The 17,332-nt window shown below is 40.8% G+C and overlaps 1 protein-coding gene across 1 annotated transcript in view; it reads left to right on the top strand.

The window, feature by feature from the left end:
• Window positions 1-4,543: 4,543 nt before the first annotated feature.
• tamalin (trafficking regulator and scaffold protein tamalin) overlaps window positions 4,544-17,332 on the top strand; it is a 29,778-nt gene continuing 16,989 nt past the window's right edge. Inside the window, exons 1-3 of the mRNA XM_034173072.1 lie at window positions 4,544-4,857; window positions 7,918-7,970; window positions 13,999-14,053. Coding sequence (XP_034028963.1) covers window positions 4,660-4,857; window positions 7,918-7,970; window positions 13,999-14,053 — 306 coding nt within the window. The 5' untranslated portion in view covers window positions 4,544-4,659. The remainder of the gene's footprint in view (window positions 4,858-7,917; window positions 7,971-13,998; window positions 14,054-17,332) is intronic.

The raw sequence follows: 17,332 nt of genomic DNA, 5'->3' as shown, positions 1-17,332 counted from the left end.
AGTCATTGCCAAAAGGGCTGCGTGTTGATCGTCTGCAGCAGTCGGCCTAATTAGCTGTTCCTGTGTGTGAGTGCAGATCTTTTCCTGCGCTCGTTTGCTGTAGAAAGCTCAGATATGTTGTTGACGTCTAACTTAATTGTGATGAGTTGGTTGATATGTTTGGTTTAAATTTTAAGAATATGTAGTTCTTATTTAATTACTTTATCAGCCATATATTTTCAATATAACTGCAGGATGTTGTGCTAATGCTTAAAACAACAGATATTATTGAGATTTTAATAAATTTTCTGGACTTCAGTGTTTATGCTCATTTTTTGTCTTTATATGGAAACAAAATCCAAGTCATGCTTTACTGATTGTGTGCTATCCATCACCAGGGGGCGCTATTCAATTGTTAGTGCACAGATATGACATTAAATTGGTTTTAGACTTCCAAGTTCCAGGTTTTAGACTTCACTATTTTTTTATACGATTGTTGGCCAAGATTTTATCTGTAATTCTGAAAATTAATTATTTGCCCTCATTTGTAAGATCTTACATGTTTGATCTACAATAAATGGAAGACATAGTGTAGATCAGTGGTGGGCAACTTGTTCCATAACGAGCCAAGAGGGTGCAGGTTTTCTTTGCAGCCACTGACTCCACCAGATGATTTCACTGATTAATATCACTTTGAGCAGATGGAATCAGTTAATCAGTGAAATCACCTGGTGGAGTCAGTGGCTGCAAAGAAAACCTGCACCCTCTTGACTCGTTATGGAACAAGTTGCCCACCCCTGATCTAGAGGATAAAGTGTTGGGCTTTAGACCAGAGGATCCTCGGTTCAAATCCCAGCCTGACCTAAAAGTCACTAAGGGCCCTTGGGCAAGGTCCTTAATCCCCTAGTTGCTGCCGGTGTGTAGTGAGTACCTTGTATGGCAGCATCCTCACATCGGGGTGAATGTGAGGCATTATTGTAAAGTGCTTTGAGCGTCTGATGCAGATGGAAAAGTGCCCTATAAATGCAGTCCATTTACTATTTACCAAACATGTCCTAAACTTCAAATTTATAGAATCCATTTAAATCAAGTGTTTATTTAAAAATAACTAATATATGGGCTGATGAACTCATACAGTTACATATCATTACCTCCGCCAAGGAGGTTATGTTTTCGGTCCCGTTTGTTTGTTTGTTTGTCTGTCTGTCTGTCAGCAGGATAACGTTCTGAACGGATTTTGATGACATTTTGTGGAGTGGTTGGAAATGACAAGAGGAACAAGTGATTAAATTTTAGTGGTGATCCGGATCACAATCTGGATCCCAATGCTAACGCGTTAGCATGTCTATGGCATTTTCAGTGTTAAAAGTTAGCATTAAGCAGTTGCAGCTGTCATCACGTTTGGGTGCATTTGTTTTCAAATTGTAATATTTCTTAAATTTATTTTTGTTTATATATTAATAATCTAATGATTATTATATACAATTTTAGAGATCGAGACAAAAAGAAATTTTTTGTCTGTCTGTCTGCAGGATAACTCAAAAAGTTTTGAATGGATTTTGATGAAATTTTGTGGAGTGGTTGGAAATGACAAGAGGAACAAGTGATTAAATTTTCAGGAATTTTTTAAAGGATTCTTCACCATTGCGGGATAGGGGGAATTTTGACATTCTAGTTTCTAACTCCACAAAAACAAGGCAGAAAGGCTTGAAAAAAATTAGGGTGTAACATAGTCAAATGTTCTATCAAACAACAAAGTTTGGTGATGATCGGATCCGGATTCGGATCTGGTGATCCAGAATATGCAAAAATATAGGGAAAATAGAAAATGTGTCAGTGTGAGGTGACAAATGAAGCTAGAGATGCACAACTAACACCAAATTGTAGCTGAATCTGTACTGATTCAGTAAGGTGTCATCAGATTTGATGTAGCTTCAAATGTTATGGAGCTAGATCCAGAAGAAAACCGCCATTACTGAAAAATCGTTTTTATACAATAACTTTTGAACTAATAAAGACATAAAAGTGATTCCAAGTTGTAGTGGCATGTTTTCATGGTCAAGGATGTCAAATATAAAGGAAAGAAAAGTGTATCATAGTTTTGGTTGTAACACTGAATTGTTGAATAGATCACTGTGCCAAAGAGGGAATCTCTTTAGGGTCAGTGACCCTATGGCCTTGTTTAGAGAAGTGTTTCATAAATGTTAAAAAATTCATATATTTGTTTTTTGTCTATAAGCACATGCAATATCAATATCAGTGCTCAGATGACAGTAGCTTCTGGGAAAGGTGCAAGTTGCAATAAACTGTGATGCCAAGCGCTAAGGATACATGCTATCCAGTCACAGCAGATGATACTTTTTTTTACTACTGAGCAAACATCATTGTTAGACTTTTTTAGGTTCAATGATTCCACGGCGTGTAGATGTTATGGCGTCAGTGACCCCATGGCCTTGGCGGAGGTTTGCACTCTCTGAGTGCTTCTAGTTTTATCTATGAATTAATATTGTGCCCCTTGAGTAATTTCCACAACACAGTAGTCAAGGCCAGTTAAGGACCCCTGACACTTGCACGACTTTGATCCGCGTGCTTGCACACACGTCGTCATGACAATCCCACCTGGACACCGTGCTTTGTTCCACTGGCTGCCACGCGCTGTACGCTGTATACTGTACGCTGTTCGCTGTGCACTGCGTATATGAAATAATTATTTTGTAGCAGATTAATCATTTTCACTGTGACTTGGTTCTTGAAAATGGCTCTAATCACTTCCTGAATCACAGAGAAGCGCTCCAGCAGCAGCTGTATTCGCGCACTTGCTGAACGAGCTAGAGAATGTATTTGGAGCCATCTAAAAAGGTAATTATTTGTCATGTTTACATTGTCATGGCTTGGTAAAACAGTTGCATGTTCTTTCCTTCTTGTGAGGAGCTGTAAAAGTACGTTTGTGACAGATTTAATATCTCATTATAATCCTTCAGACAAGCTGCGCTCTGATGCGGTGCACTGACGCAACGACTCGCACTGTTCACTTCTTACTCGACTTGACGAGCTGTACATAGTGTTGGCGAGTCAGTCGCGCAATGTTACAAGACATTTATGCGTGAAAGATGTTTTGAACATTTCAAAATTCTCTTTTTGCAATTGCACGCCCCGGTGCCCCTCTCACGTTCAGTCTGCACCCGTTAATGACTCTCCTGCACGACACAGTGCGTGCAAGTACGTGCATCAAAGTCATGCAAGTGTCAGGGGGCCTTTAGTATTACTCATTTCCATTTTCAGTTAACACATCGGACCCACCCCCCATCATTAGTTAATAATTTATTCTATAAAATAACAGAAAATAAAATGCCTTTCAAAATTCCCATAACTAAGTTTTCTTTTCTCCCAGGACTTGCTTCGAAACAAATACAAAATAAGATCTAAATAATATATAACAATAATAAAATTTTAAAAAAATGATAATCTGTTTTTATACTGCCAAAAAAAATGCACATAACCACAAGCGCAATGGTTTTACCAACTGTGCACAGAAATATTGAATAGTATTAATATGAAGTGATTTACTGCAAATGAAATGTAGATGAAGTTGAAGAGGTCTAGATAGATAGATAGATAGATGGGCAGCACAGTGGATTAGTGGTTTGCACTGTTGCCAAACAGAAAGAAGGTCATGGGATCAGTTCCCACCTTGGTTCTTTCTGTGTGGAGTTTGCACATTCTCCCTGTGTTTGTGTGGGTTTCCTCCAGTTTCCTCCCACACCTAAAGACATGCAGGTTAGGTGGATTGGAAAGTTAGAATTTTCCAGGTCTCCCTTGTGAAAGTGAGTTTGATCTCAATGGGACTAGTGTGGTTAAATTGAAATTAGATAGATATCCTGTTTTCAACGATAGATAAAGCAAAAGATTTTAATTTGTCAGTGTTGCTTGGCTGACAAATGATTAACTGTTAATGTTCGTTGTTCATCAGGCAGTCGGCAAACTTGATATTTAATGCTATAAAATGATGATATATCTTGTGCCATTTCTCTATCTTTCTTCTGTACTACTTAATTTCCTAAAATTAAACCAACTTTTGCTGGAACATCATGACAGACAGACGTAACAAAAAATGAAATGATAAAAGTGCAGACAGAAGTAACAAAAACTGCTGACTGTAAACAATAAATGCTCATTCTTTATTGTGATGAATAGTAGACTGTTTTTATCACTCCACTTTTCATTTCACATCAGTTTTTGCTGTTCCGTTTTTTAAGTTCATATCCATTTTTGTCATTCATCAATTAGTTTTCATTACTTCCACCCTTGACACTTTCTTGAAAAAGAAATAGCAATTTTTAGCTGACTAATCCTGGGGGGGGGGGGGCTTATTATTTTTACTAGCTCACCTGGACCGAAGGTAGCTGTGGTAGCTGCTGAATCAATGAAGCTGAATTTTGGTGTGCTTGTCGTCCCCATGAGGACATCAAAGTTTTGAAAGACAAACGTCCGAGGCGCCACTGAACGCAGCGTCACAGGACGCGTTCACGTGTGCTCCGGGAGTCCCGCCCTCCGACTGTTTTCGAAGTTGGACTTGTGTCCACGCTGCGCAGCGGCTCCACTCAGCATCTGTCTGTCTGCTCCGCTGCTGCCGCGCTCAGGAGGGCTGAAGAGAGTTTAATTTGCTGAAAGGTCTTCAGCATGACGTTCAGGAGGCTGAAGAAGGTGAACTCCAGCGGGCCCGACGGCGGGGCCACACGTCCGCACAACGACATTTACTTCCCTTCGTCCAAGTCAGACAGCTGCGGCTCCGTGGACTTCCCCACGCGCGCCTCGGAGGTTTACAGCTACAGGGCTCTGGCTTATTCCGGAGGAACTCTGCCCAGAAACTTTAAAAAGGTAAATTAAAGCAGCACTCAGACACTCTACAAACCAGCTCTCATTAGAGTTACTATCAGTAGAACCTCTTCAGCCTCTTTGTTTTTAAATGATGCTCAGACAGATTTCTAAGAATTAAATTCAGATCAAAAAAATACTGTAATGCAGCTTTAGAAAACTAACATTTTTTAAATATATGAGACACATTTTTGGTGTCACCTGCTGTTACAGTCTTTGATTTTTAAATTTAAAGTGCATTTTGACTGGATTTTTATACAGTCCTTTATTTAAAAAAAATAAAATAAAAATCAGTAAGTCGAAATTTGAAGTAATGATTAATAAATGATTAATAAATAAATAAAGTATGAATGTATAAATCTAGAACTGGTCTTGAATTTGCCCAATTTCATTAGTTTGAAGGGCCAAGACTGGATGTTGGGCCCCGGGGCAAAACTGACACGTGACTACGTTACATTACAATGAAATTACATTACAATGAAATTACATTACAATGTGGATCCATTTTGTGTGTGTGTGTGGGGGGGGGGGGCTGAAATGTTTTTGATATAATGAGATATATTTTTTATTTTATACAGTGCACACTGGTCCAGTAAATTACAAATGAATCAGCCTGTGTTGTTCTTGTAACAAATAATGAGTCATAATTAAATGATGCACTTCATAGTAGCTACATTTATAAATTATTGAATTAAACATGCAAATTACCAAATGAAAAGGCTTCAGACTGTAACACTCTCGGGGGAGCACCAAACTGAGCAGCCCTGTTCTAGACTCTTGAATCCAGAATCTACCGTAGGGAGCCCTACGGGTGCCATCACGTAGCCACGCTTATGACTCTACAGTGGATTCTTTTTGTTCAAATTCATCTGTAGGTTTTTTCCGTTGTCCACAGGCAGATGAGCCATACATCTACTTGAATTGGATAGTTCAGTAATTTGGATGAATTTTATAATTCAAATGTATGAATCCTCTTCTTTGGTTCTCACAGTGCATTTTAGACAAACTCTGTGGATTCTTGTTCTGAAAAAGTTTAGAGAGTTGTACCTAAGAGGCTTTTCAGCCACGACCACACAGCTGCTAAAGCTGTTTTTTGCACCACTCGCCAGTGCTGAACGTGTCCTGCATTTTGGGTGGTTTTAATCTTTGGAGTTGGGCTGGTCAGAGTTTGGGTCCTCATGCAGAATAGACATGTGTGGGTCTAAAGATTTCTGCAGAGGGTGCCACAGCAGTTTGAGTGAAGGCTACAACAGTGCATTGTGTGCACGGACGGGGGATCCTGCTGCAGCCACCCCCCATTTGGTTTCTCTGGGTATTTGGAAATAAATGCAGTCATTGAGAGGTGTGCGGGATAATTCTCTAAGTGTTAGGACATAAAGAAAGCAACATTTTATGGCCATGAGAGCGTCACACAAAGCCCCCTTTGACTGCAGCGACACCGGCAACAAGTCCAAGCAGAGATTTGTCAATGTGGTTATTGTGGCGCCAACTTGGACTCTTAGTTTACAACAAGGAGGTCTGCATGATCTATAAACTCAGGTGGGTCGATTCATAGTGAAGTCACCCCACTGCGAAATTGCCCCAGGTGAAGTCACCCCACTCCAGGTGAAGTCACCCCATATTATTTCAATTATTCCAATATATTTCAATTCTGATATATTCATGTAATAAATTATTTATACACACCAGTGGCATAATACACTGTTCTCACTCAGGTTTTGCTCGTGAGATGATGTTTTAAGGTTGGGGAATGTAATTGTCAGGTAATAAGCTCATTGATGGGCTAAGCAGGGAGCACTGTCCAGTTCTATACATCACACTGGCAAGTCCCTAATGTTAAACTAGTCATTCTTAATTATTAAAAAAAGCTCATGTTCTGCCCGACACGAGTGTGTTGTGGACATCGCGCCCAAGGATTGACACCGGGTCATGTGGAACAGAGCTCACGTTGGTGGTGTGACAGCCAGATCGCCACTGTGTGTTCTGATCTGACGGTCCATTTCAACCTGGGATCAGCCTGTCAGTGTACGCGCCGTGCACGTGCTCACTCGCTGCAGCCTGTCACCACAGCAATATATGTTTTTATTTATGTCCACATGAGGACAGCAAGCATACACACGTCAGCGCGTCATAGTGGGCAGTTAGTTCATGTCTGTCCAAACACAGTACATGTTGTCCAGCCGTGACGTCCAGATCCACAGATCTCCACGGCTGCTTCTGTCATCGGCCACACCCCCTGTCAGTTCAGCGCACACACCAACGTGTCATTTTGTCAGTGTGTTTGCAAAGCCACAGTCTTGGGGGCACTTAGACAAATTTCACATCCAACTTGAAAGTGATTGTCTGCAGACTGTTTTCATGATGATAGTATGAATGGCCACACATTTTCTAAGTGCCATGCGAGCGGTGTTAAATGTTCGTGTATGTCACTTGGAATTTGGCCAACACCTGCCGCGAGAGAGGGTTCAATGGGCTCGTACAGCGCACACTTTGTCTTTCAACCGCTGGTGTGCGCAAATAGTTATAGTAACAAGTGTACGAGGCGTTGGAAGCAGCTACAATTTTACACATTTTGCATACGATTTCTGCTTCAGGGGCACTTTATGCGCAAATCGACCAAATTCGCACTATGTGTGAAGGGACCCTTAAACTAGTCATTCTTAATTATTTAAAAATAAAGAAATAAATAAGCATGGACAGCTGGAGTGGGGGGACTTCACTGAAAAAAGTGGGGTGACTTCACCTGGGGCGAGTTCGCAGTGGGGTGACTTCACTCACTACTAGTGGGTCAGAGTCCACCGAGCCCTGAGCTGATCTGCAGCAGTGTTGTGTCTGTATGAAGTCATCATTGCAGACAGACACGCATTTCTGGTTCTAACACTTAGGTTGTGTTATGATTTAGCAGTTTAAAAATACAAACACACTGCAGCGCGCACGTGTGCGGCTGACAGACTCGATGGATGGGTTGGTGAGTAAATGTGCAGGAAATGTGGAGGATGGTGGGGAAATCCTCACGAGTACTGTGGTCCTTGTTACACACTCATTGTCGTTTTCATTTTGCAGGGTGTTGGGCTCCAGAAGTGGAAACCTCTAACTCAGTCACCAGAACCACAAAGGTACAATCTAATTATTACTCATTTACCTAATGCTTTTACCGCGACACTTAAGACATTTCGAGGAAACCAAACTAGGGATGACGTTAAACCAGTTCGTCATGCCAGATATGACACAGACACTAAAATCCGCAGTATTTGCTGTTACAGATATAGTTTTTTTCTCCAACTTAAAGCAATGAATCTGCTAATGAACACGTTTTTTCACGATGAATGTTACCTACCCATCAAGAAAACATCACCTCTTCAAGGACAGCATGTTACCAACATCATGGCTGATACCAGACTCATATCAAACCAAATATGGGATCTGCACACCCAACAATCATAAGACCTAATCAGCTCATACATGGGCATTTTTCTGTGCATTCTGACCTTTCATCCATGTGTAAACTGCATTTTACACCACTGAAAACTGAGCTTTTGTAAAACCCCTTTCACTGTGAAAATTTCCAAAATCTCAGTTTCACTGTTTATGCAGACAAAGAAAAATGAGTATTTGGCTTTTTTCCCTCCAGGCGTCTGACTGGCCAACTTGACTATAAGGTTAGGATTATATGCTGTTTCTCATGTCAGTGCTTGTGTGGGCAGGTTTTTTTAAAAGCAGAATATCCCCATTTTCAAAATAGTCATGTATGTGTGGACCTAAGATATATGAATACTCTGTTATCATCAGATATTATTCTGTTGATTAAAAAATGGAATTAATCATTGCTATGGCAACAAATAAAAAAAAAATCCCTTTGCAGTCTCTTGTCACATGACTTAAAAACAGTACTCCAAAAGGTAGATGTTTTTGGCAACAGTCAAATGGAGTTGGTCTGAAACTTACCTGATTTAAATCCAGGTCTGTTTTAAAACAGCTTAAAACACATTTAACACTATCATTAGAATGACAAAGGCAAAATCTCCCAAACCGCCACCTCCTAATTGGTTATCTTTAGATCCGTGCCTGCTTGCTTGTTTGTTTGATTGTCACTAGGATTACTCAAAAACACATGGACCAAATTTTATGAATGTTAGTGATCAGTTGGGCCAAAGACAATTTTTTGTGTGTCTGTGTGTGTGTGTGTTGGCCACCAGCACCCTCTGATTGGTAACGAGGCTTCACAAGCAGCTTGATTGGCCTGTTTGTTTTAATTTATTTTATGTGTTAAAAGATGCCCACATGGACCAAAATAGGAGGTTCACCAGTACTCATCTGTACCTATCAGAACCCAAAATATGAGGGCTGAATATGTGGTACTTCTAAAAGTGTTAAAGTGTTATTCATGGAAACTTTGCAGACTCACTCATTTTCAAATTTTAAGAAATTTTCTGAACCTTTTGTAGGATTTATCACAAGTTTTATGGGCTCTGTTTTTTTTTTGGTGGGGGGGGGGGGGGTTACCTTGTATTCGAAACTGAGGTGAAGAATCTAGAAACACCCCAATTCTGAATCACAAGAGTCTGCAGCCTACAGGTCAACATACGTCATCATCACATCAGACAGCAGGTTAGGAGCTGTCTAAATCACGGCGGTGCTGAAATCAAAAATCATTTTTCTTGCAAAGTCAAGAGTGCACCCCTATGTGATAAACCTTAAGGCAAGAAGAGATGATAATAAAATGAAGCTTATAGCATGACAAGACAGAAGAGAGATATTATTGGGTTTTTTTGTTTGTTAGTTGTTTTTTTTTTGTTTGTTTGTTTTTGACAATTTATTTAAAGACTGTCTGACTGCACCTTGACACTTGCATGAATTTGATCCCCGCACTGGCATGCAACCTGGCGTGCCAGTGAGTAAACCCATCATAAACTGTGGGCGGCTGCGTGACAGGGTGCAAAGAAAATTTTGAAATGTTCAAAACTTCTGGCATGCATTAATTTCTTGTATTAGTCGCGGACATTGCAGAACCTATTCAAAAACACTGCGTTTCATTGCGCGCAGCACATCTGAACTTGAAATTGAGATTATGACAAGATGTTACATCTATAATAAACATAACTTTACAGATACATCATCTAACTCATAAGGAGTGAAAATGTAATTGTTTTACCAGTCCATTACAATATATTATAAAGAGTTACCTTTGAGACATGCGTTCTCCACCGCACAATGCACACGAGACAACCTGCAGCTGTAGATAATTTCTGTGCAATTCTGGGAGCGATTAGAGAATGGTTTCATCAGCCATGTTCTGGGAGCAAACCCGTCATCAGCTATGAAATGATTATTTCATGGCGTCCAGCGGGACAAAGTGTGGTGTCCAGTGGGGAAAAGTCAAATCAAATCAAGTCAAATCAATTTTATTTATATAGCGCCAAATCACAACAAACAGTTGCCCCAAGGCGCTTTATATTGTAAGGCAAAGCCATACAATAATTACGGAAAACCCCAACGGTCAAAACGACCCCCTGTGAGCAAGCACTTGGTGACAGTGGGAAGGAAAAACTCCCTTTTAACAGGAAGAAACCTCGAGCAGAACTAGGCTCAGGGAGGGGCAGTCTTCTGCTGGGACTGGTTGGGGCTGAGGGAGAGAACCAGGAAAAAGACATGCTGTGGAGGGGAGCAGAGATCAATCACTAATGATACAGAGTGGTGCATACAGAGCAAAAAGAGAAAGAAACACTCAGTGCATCATGGGAACCCCCACAGCAGTCTAAGTCTATAGCAGCATAACTAAGGGATGGTTCAGGGTCACCTGATCCAGCCCTAACTATAAGCTTTAGCAAAAAGGAAAGTTTTAAGCCTAATCTTAAAAGTAGAGAGGGTGTCTGTCTCCCTGATCCGAATTGGGTTCCAGAGGAGAGGAGCCTGAAAGCTGAAGGCTCTGCCTCCCATTATACGAGGGCTGTCAATAAAGTAAGGGTCCTTTTTATTTTTTTCAAAAACTATATGGATTTCATTCATATGTTTTTACGTCAGACATGCTTGAACCCTCGTGCGCATGCGTGAGTTTTTCCACGCCTGTCGGTGACGTCATTCGTGGGAGGAGTCGTCCAGCCCCTCGTCGGAATTCCTTTGTCTGAGAAGTTGCTGAGAGACTGGCGCTTTGTTTGATCAAAATTTTTTCTAAACCTGTGAGACACATCGAAGTGGACACGGTTCGAAAAATTAAGCTGGTTTTCAGTGAAAATTTTAACGGCTGATGAGAGATTTTGAGGTGATTCTGTCGCTTTAAGGACTTCCCACGGTGCGAGACGTCGCTCAGCGCTCTCAGCCGCCGTCGTCAGCCTGTTCAAGCTGAAAACCTCCACATTTCAGGCTCTATTGATCCAGGACGTCGTGAGAGAACAGAGAAGTTTCAGAAGAAGTCGGTTTCAGCATTTTATCCGGATATTCCACTGTTAAAGGAGATGTTTTTAATGAAAGACGTGCGGACGGATCCGCGCGTCGGGACGCAGCCGACGCGGTGCGGCGGCACAGGAAAAACACCTTCGTGTTGATAACCATTTGTAAAATCCAGGCGGCTTTTGATGGCTTTCAGTGGAGTGAGTATATGAGAAATTGTTTAACAGGCAGGACATGTTCCAACTTGTCCTTAAGGCTTTCAACAGAGGTGTTTTTCCTGTGGCGGAGCGTCGCGGCGGCTGCCAACTAATAAAGATAGATTGATCATATTTAAGATCGAAGCATTAATTAATGGTAGGGCTTCCTTGAGCAGCCTGGTAGGAATGGGGTCTAATAGACATGTTGATGGTTTGGAGGAAGTAACTAATGAAAATAACTCAGACAGAACAATCGGAGAGAAAGAGTCTAACCAAATACCGGCATCACTGAAAGCAGCCAAAGACAACGGTATGTCTTTGGGATGGTTATGAGTAATTTTTTCTCTAATAGTTAAAATTTTATTAGCAAAGAAAGTCATGAAGTCATTACTAGTTAAAGTTAAAGGAATACTCGGCTCAATAGAGCTCTGACTCTTTGTCAGCCTGGCTACAGTGCTGAAAAGAAACCTGGGGTTGTTCTTATTTTCTTCAATAAGTGATGAGTAGTAAGATGTCCTAGCTTTACGGAGGGCTTTTTTATAGAGCAACAGACTCTTTTTCCAGGCTAAGTGAAGATCTTCTAAATTAGTGAGACGCCATTTCCTCTCCAACTTACGGGTTATCTGCTTTAAGCTGCGAGTTTGTGAGTTATACCACGGAGTCAGGCAGTTCTGATTTAAGGCTCTCTTTTTCAGAGGAGCTACAGCATCCAAAGTTGTCCTCAATGAGGATATAAAACTATTGACGAGATAATCTATCTCACTCACAGAGTTTAGGTAGCTACTCTGCCCTGTGTTGGTATATGGCATTGGAGAACATAAAGAAGGAATCATATCCTTAAACCTAGTTACAGCACTTTCTGAAAGACTTCTACTGTAATGAAACTTATTCCCCACTGCTGGGTAGTCCATCAGAGTAAATGTAAATGTTATTAAGAAATGATCAGACAGAAGGGGTTTTCAGGGAATACTGTTAAGTCTTCAATTTCTATACCATAAGTCAGAACAAGATCTAAGGTATGATTAAAGTGGTGGGTGGACTCATTTACATTTTGAGCAAAGCCAATCGAGTCTAACAGTAGATTAAATGCAGTGTTGAGGCTGTCATTCTCAGCATCTGTGTGGATGTTAAAATCGCCCACTATAAAAGTGGGACGAGTTGTGCAGCAGTGCAGGGATCAGATTTGTGCAAGTGTCCAAAACTGTCCAATTGTTTCTTTTCTGTCCTTTCTGTTATTATAGCCGGATTTATGTTTGTAGAAAGATATTTTTTTTTCTGCATAGTCTTTGGTGTCACAAATCTAGCTATGTCACTGGCTGACATGGAGGCATAAATACCAGTTATGCAGTTATGCAAGTTTTGCTTGTTGCATCATCAGTCTTTGTGATTTAGAAGCTAAAACCAAATAAAGGTATTTCTTTCTTGATAAATAACCTCAAAAAAATAATCTGTTAATAAGATAATTGAGTTACTGTTCTTTGTTGATGGACAGTTGATTAATAAACTAATTTTTTCAACTATAACAATTAGTTTAAGTCACTAAAGTTCAATCACATTCATGTATTGAGGCACAAGTTTATCAGCATGACAAAAATGAATGAACAACTGTCACTAAATGTCATGAATCTCTGTGTACACTGTGCTTAGAAATCCAACAATGTTTTCATTTATTTATGACTTATTAATATGATAAATTTTTACATCGTGCTTTCAGAGTGCTTCAACAAAAGACAGTAAAACACCAACCATATAAAACACAACGATTAAATGATAAAACTGACCCTAAAGCTGAGGCTTGTTTTCATCCCAACGATTGTTTTCTCCAATAAACGATTAGATGTTAGATCCATAAAATGTCAGAAAATGATGAAAATATCTTCAAATGTCTTCTTTTGTTTTGAGATGTTCAGTTTCTTGCCAGAGAGGTGAAAAGAAACTAGTAAAATAAACCAGGAAATACTCACATTTAAGAAGCGGAAATCAGAGAATTTGGATTTTTTTAAAGCAATTTAAAATGACATAAAATTAAATCAGTGACGTCATTTCTCCCAGAAAACACTTGTGCAAAGAGGATTTTGGAGGCAGGCGCTCATTAAAACGGTGAACTTTAATGATGACCACCATCATTATGTTTAATTATTCCAGAATCTTTTTTTTTTCCGTTGCTTTTCATGTCATTTTGCTGACATGCTGCTTTGTACTGTGTGTTTTCTGTGACGTTTCATGTGCTGCTGCACACACAAGAACTCTTGTTGTAATCTCTACAGATATGTTGTTATGCAGTTTTGACGAGGACAAGAATGATTTCAGTGTCACTACAACAAAATCTGCGCTGATGGGTTTTCAGTTTGTTTCCCATCGTCACACTGTGAGGTTTTAAGAGCTGATTTCACATTTAGGGAAAAAATAAAATGTGGATAAAATCCTGAAAGATTTTCTTTTATCAGAGAGCTGTTGGTAAATAGAGATTCCGGAGTGTGGGGTCACTGAAATCACTTTACATTTTAATAAGGTGGTTTGGGTCAATAAAATAATTATTGTTTTTTTAACACCCTTTTAGGAAGGTGGTGTCCCTGGAGAAGAAAGAAGAGGAGACGTTTGGCTTTGAGATCCAGGTAAGAGGATTAACAGGTCGGATTTTCGGATCGTTTCCTAGTGTCATTTAACAGGATTTTCCCTCGCCGGAAACATCGCTGTCTCAGCTGCGATAAACACTGAGCGACTGAAGCCTGCACGTCTTATCCTGCAGACCGTATTAATCTGAAAATTAGCCGGCGGTGGCGAGGTGAAAGGTCACACATCAGTCGGAGCGCACATCGATGTTTGTCCCATGACTGCAGAGTTTTCTTGCCATGTGAATATTTCAAGCTGTGCGGTCTGCTTACACGCTGGCCATGTAATACCTGCTCTTCTCTCAGATGTTCAGCAGGCAGACTCTTCACACATGTGACCTCGTTACTTTCTCTGATCTCTCTTTTTTCCCTCTCGCTCTCTCTCCCTGAAGTGCTGCCGCACAAAGTCGGCTCTGTTGTGCAGCCTTGGTGGAAGTCATTCCTTAAATAGTTTTGGGAAATGCTGAAGATTGATTTGGTGCATATGATCCTCAGCCACAATAGTTATCCAACTGTTTGTTTGTTTTGTGTTAATCAGTGATCTTAGCTGCTTCTTCGTTTGCTTGTAGAACTGACATATGGCATTTTGGAGAAGGTTTATTGTTCTATTTATGGTTTTGATGGAGGTTCACACCCTTCCTTCCCGGCTGTGGCCTTGAGGAAGTGACATCGTGACTGATGCTTTAGAGGCAAGACGAGTGTGTTTACGTAACCTAAAAATCTCTCACACACACAAAGCCTCAGGGAGTATAACGCTGTCAACAGAAACCAATCGAAGAATGGCGGGAATTTTTTTTTTTAGTTTTAGTTGTGGATTTAAATGACAACAGAATCAGATACTGTCCACAGTCAAGTCAAGTCACGTTTGTGAGTATGTACTGGTGCTACATGTCCCCACATCCACCATACCGTGAAGCCAATGTGGGTCCTGGCTCAACAAGGTGAAGCATGGGCATCCCCTTGGCTTTCTTCAGCCACTGAGGTCCTCAACTCTGAGGCATCTGTGTGGTGGATTATGCCAAAAGAAACGTGTCATATGGCCAAAAAGTCATACCTAAGGCTCCCTCACCATGCAAGTAACACTGGTCATTTGAGTCTCCCCAAGTAACCACTCCCTTGACACAATTCATTCCAGTCACCCCAATGATCTTCCGATTGGAGCTGATACCAAAGATATCCAGCTGTCTCACTGGTTAGTGTCCAAGTGTCACAGCCATATAGTTAGACAAGTAGCACCAAGACCATAGCAACTTGGACCTTCATTCTCCTGCAGAGTTTCTGAACATCTCTGCCCAGCAACCTTATGACTCCTTAAGCTCTTCCCAGGCGTCTCTCGATCTCAAAGGCAGAGGACACAGAGACATGTATGTCACTACCAAGATAAATGAATGTCTCTACAAGTTCAACACTTTCACCACAAACAGATACACTTCTGGTGACCGAGTCCAGTATGTCGTTAATCTGGGATAGTTACAAACGTTACAAACCCAGTCTCTCAGATTTCTCCCTCAGTTTGTAAAGTGCTATAATCAGGTTATTCAGTAAAGATCACAGCATTGTCCCCAAACTCAAGGTCAGTAGCGTTTTCCTTGTCAACAAAGAGACATAACTCACACCCCCTCCAGAACAGTGTAGGAGCTAGAACACATCCCTGAGGAATGCCAGTATTTAGAGATTCTATCTCTCAGTCTGTATAGACCTTACAGTACCTGTATATAGGCAGCCTATGTGTGTACACAGTTTGTGCCAAAGGTCATGCAATGCTCTTAGATTCTTGTTGTAGCTTTCTTTTTCTTTACGATCATATTGCAGTCATATAATATGAATTAATCAATCATATTGATAAGATTTGGGCAGGGTAGATTACATGTGGTGTTTCCTACTGGTTAACCAAATGCCTGTTAATACAGATGTGGAGGCAATGTCAGAAACCAGTATGTAAATCTAATACTGTATTTGCATTTTAACAACATTTGCATGCCTGTGTATAAGTCTGAGGAGGAAGTTCACACTGAGCCAGCAGTAAATGTCTGTGAAGATCTGAATGACTGCAAATTTCACACTCATCAAGTTGGATTTATGTTTTAAACACCCCCAAACCGTCATTTAACTTGTGCTGTTTGATGACTTTTGGGCTCCTTTACCTGCAGCAGCAGCAGCAGTGGGCTGACTGACTGTTTGTCATGTGAGAGGAGGAAGTCTGTTTGTGGCCCGCAGCAGAGAAACTGGTGACAGAAAAAAAGGAAGAGCGTGCCAGTCCATGGGGAACTAACACATGCAGTTTCCAAGACAATTCATGAAAAACAAATCATTTTCACAGGTACAGATGAGGCTGAAATGAACCAAACAGCAGTCAGACATCAATTTGCGCCTTTTTTCTTACTATGTCAGCAGTAACATTCTGGTTTATTGAGGTAACCTGCTGTTTCTTTCTGAGTTTTAAAGGCCAAGATGACTTTGTTAAAATGCCAGTCATATTAACACCATCGAAGCTCTTTGTGATGAACTTTGATGATTGTATCAAATGAGGGGAAATCCCATAATAATAATAAATAAATAAAATGCTATGAAGGAAACTCATCGTGACAGTAGGGCACCTTCAGTAGTGTTTTAATGAACTCAAACTATGTTTTTTTTTCCAAACCTTAAAATGACAATGTGCTGTTATAAACCTGTTCTTACATTTTGTGATGATTTCCAGCATATCAGTGATCTGATTAAACTCTTATAGGGACTGTTTACGATGAACTATATACAAAGAAAACAGACTGATCCAAGCTAAATTCTAAGCCTGGTGTGGGATTGATATAAACTGGTATATTAGGATGCTAGGGGGCGCGGATACAAGTGGCAGAGATGAGGTTGTTCCCTTGGGTATTTTGGCTTACACTCAGGGGCCAATGTGAGAAACTCTAATGTCCAGGAGGGACTCGTACAGCCCCTGCTTCTTCACCTGGAATGTAGGCAGCTGAGGCACTTTGGGTATCTGGTGAGGATGCCCCCTGGTCCTCTCCCTTGGGAGGTCTTCCAGGCGCGGCCAACTGGGAGGATGCCAAGGGGAAGATCCAGGACTTACTGGAGGGATTCTGTTTCCCAGGTGGCTAAGGAACACCTGGAAGAGTTTGGGCAAAGAGGTAGGGAAGGATAGGGAAGTGTGGACTGAGCTGCTGGGGGGGTGGTGGTGGTATGTTGGCTGACAGCAATGATGATGGATGTTCACTGTTGTTCTCGCGGGTTTCCCCAGCTATGGTGCCTACTAAGACCTGCATAAATTCAGGGGAA

The sequence above is a fragment of the Thalassophryne amazonica genome, chromosome 6, assembly GCF_902500255.1.
Source record: "Thalassophryne amazonica chromosome 6, fThaAma1.1, whole genome shotgun sequence".
Classification (NCBI taxonomy): domain Eukaryota; kingdom Metazoa; phylum Chordata; class Actinopteri; order Batrachoidiformes; family Batrachoididae; genus Thalassophryne; species Thalassophryne amazonica.
This window is presented reverse-complemented; position numbering and strand designations above follow the sequence as displayed.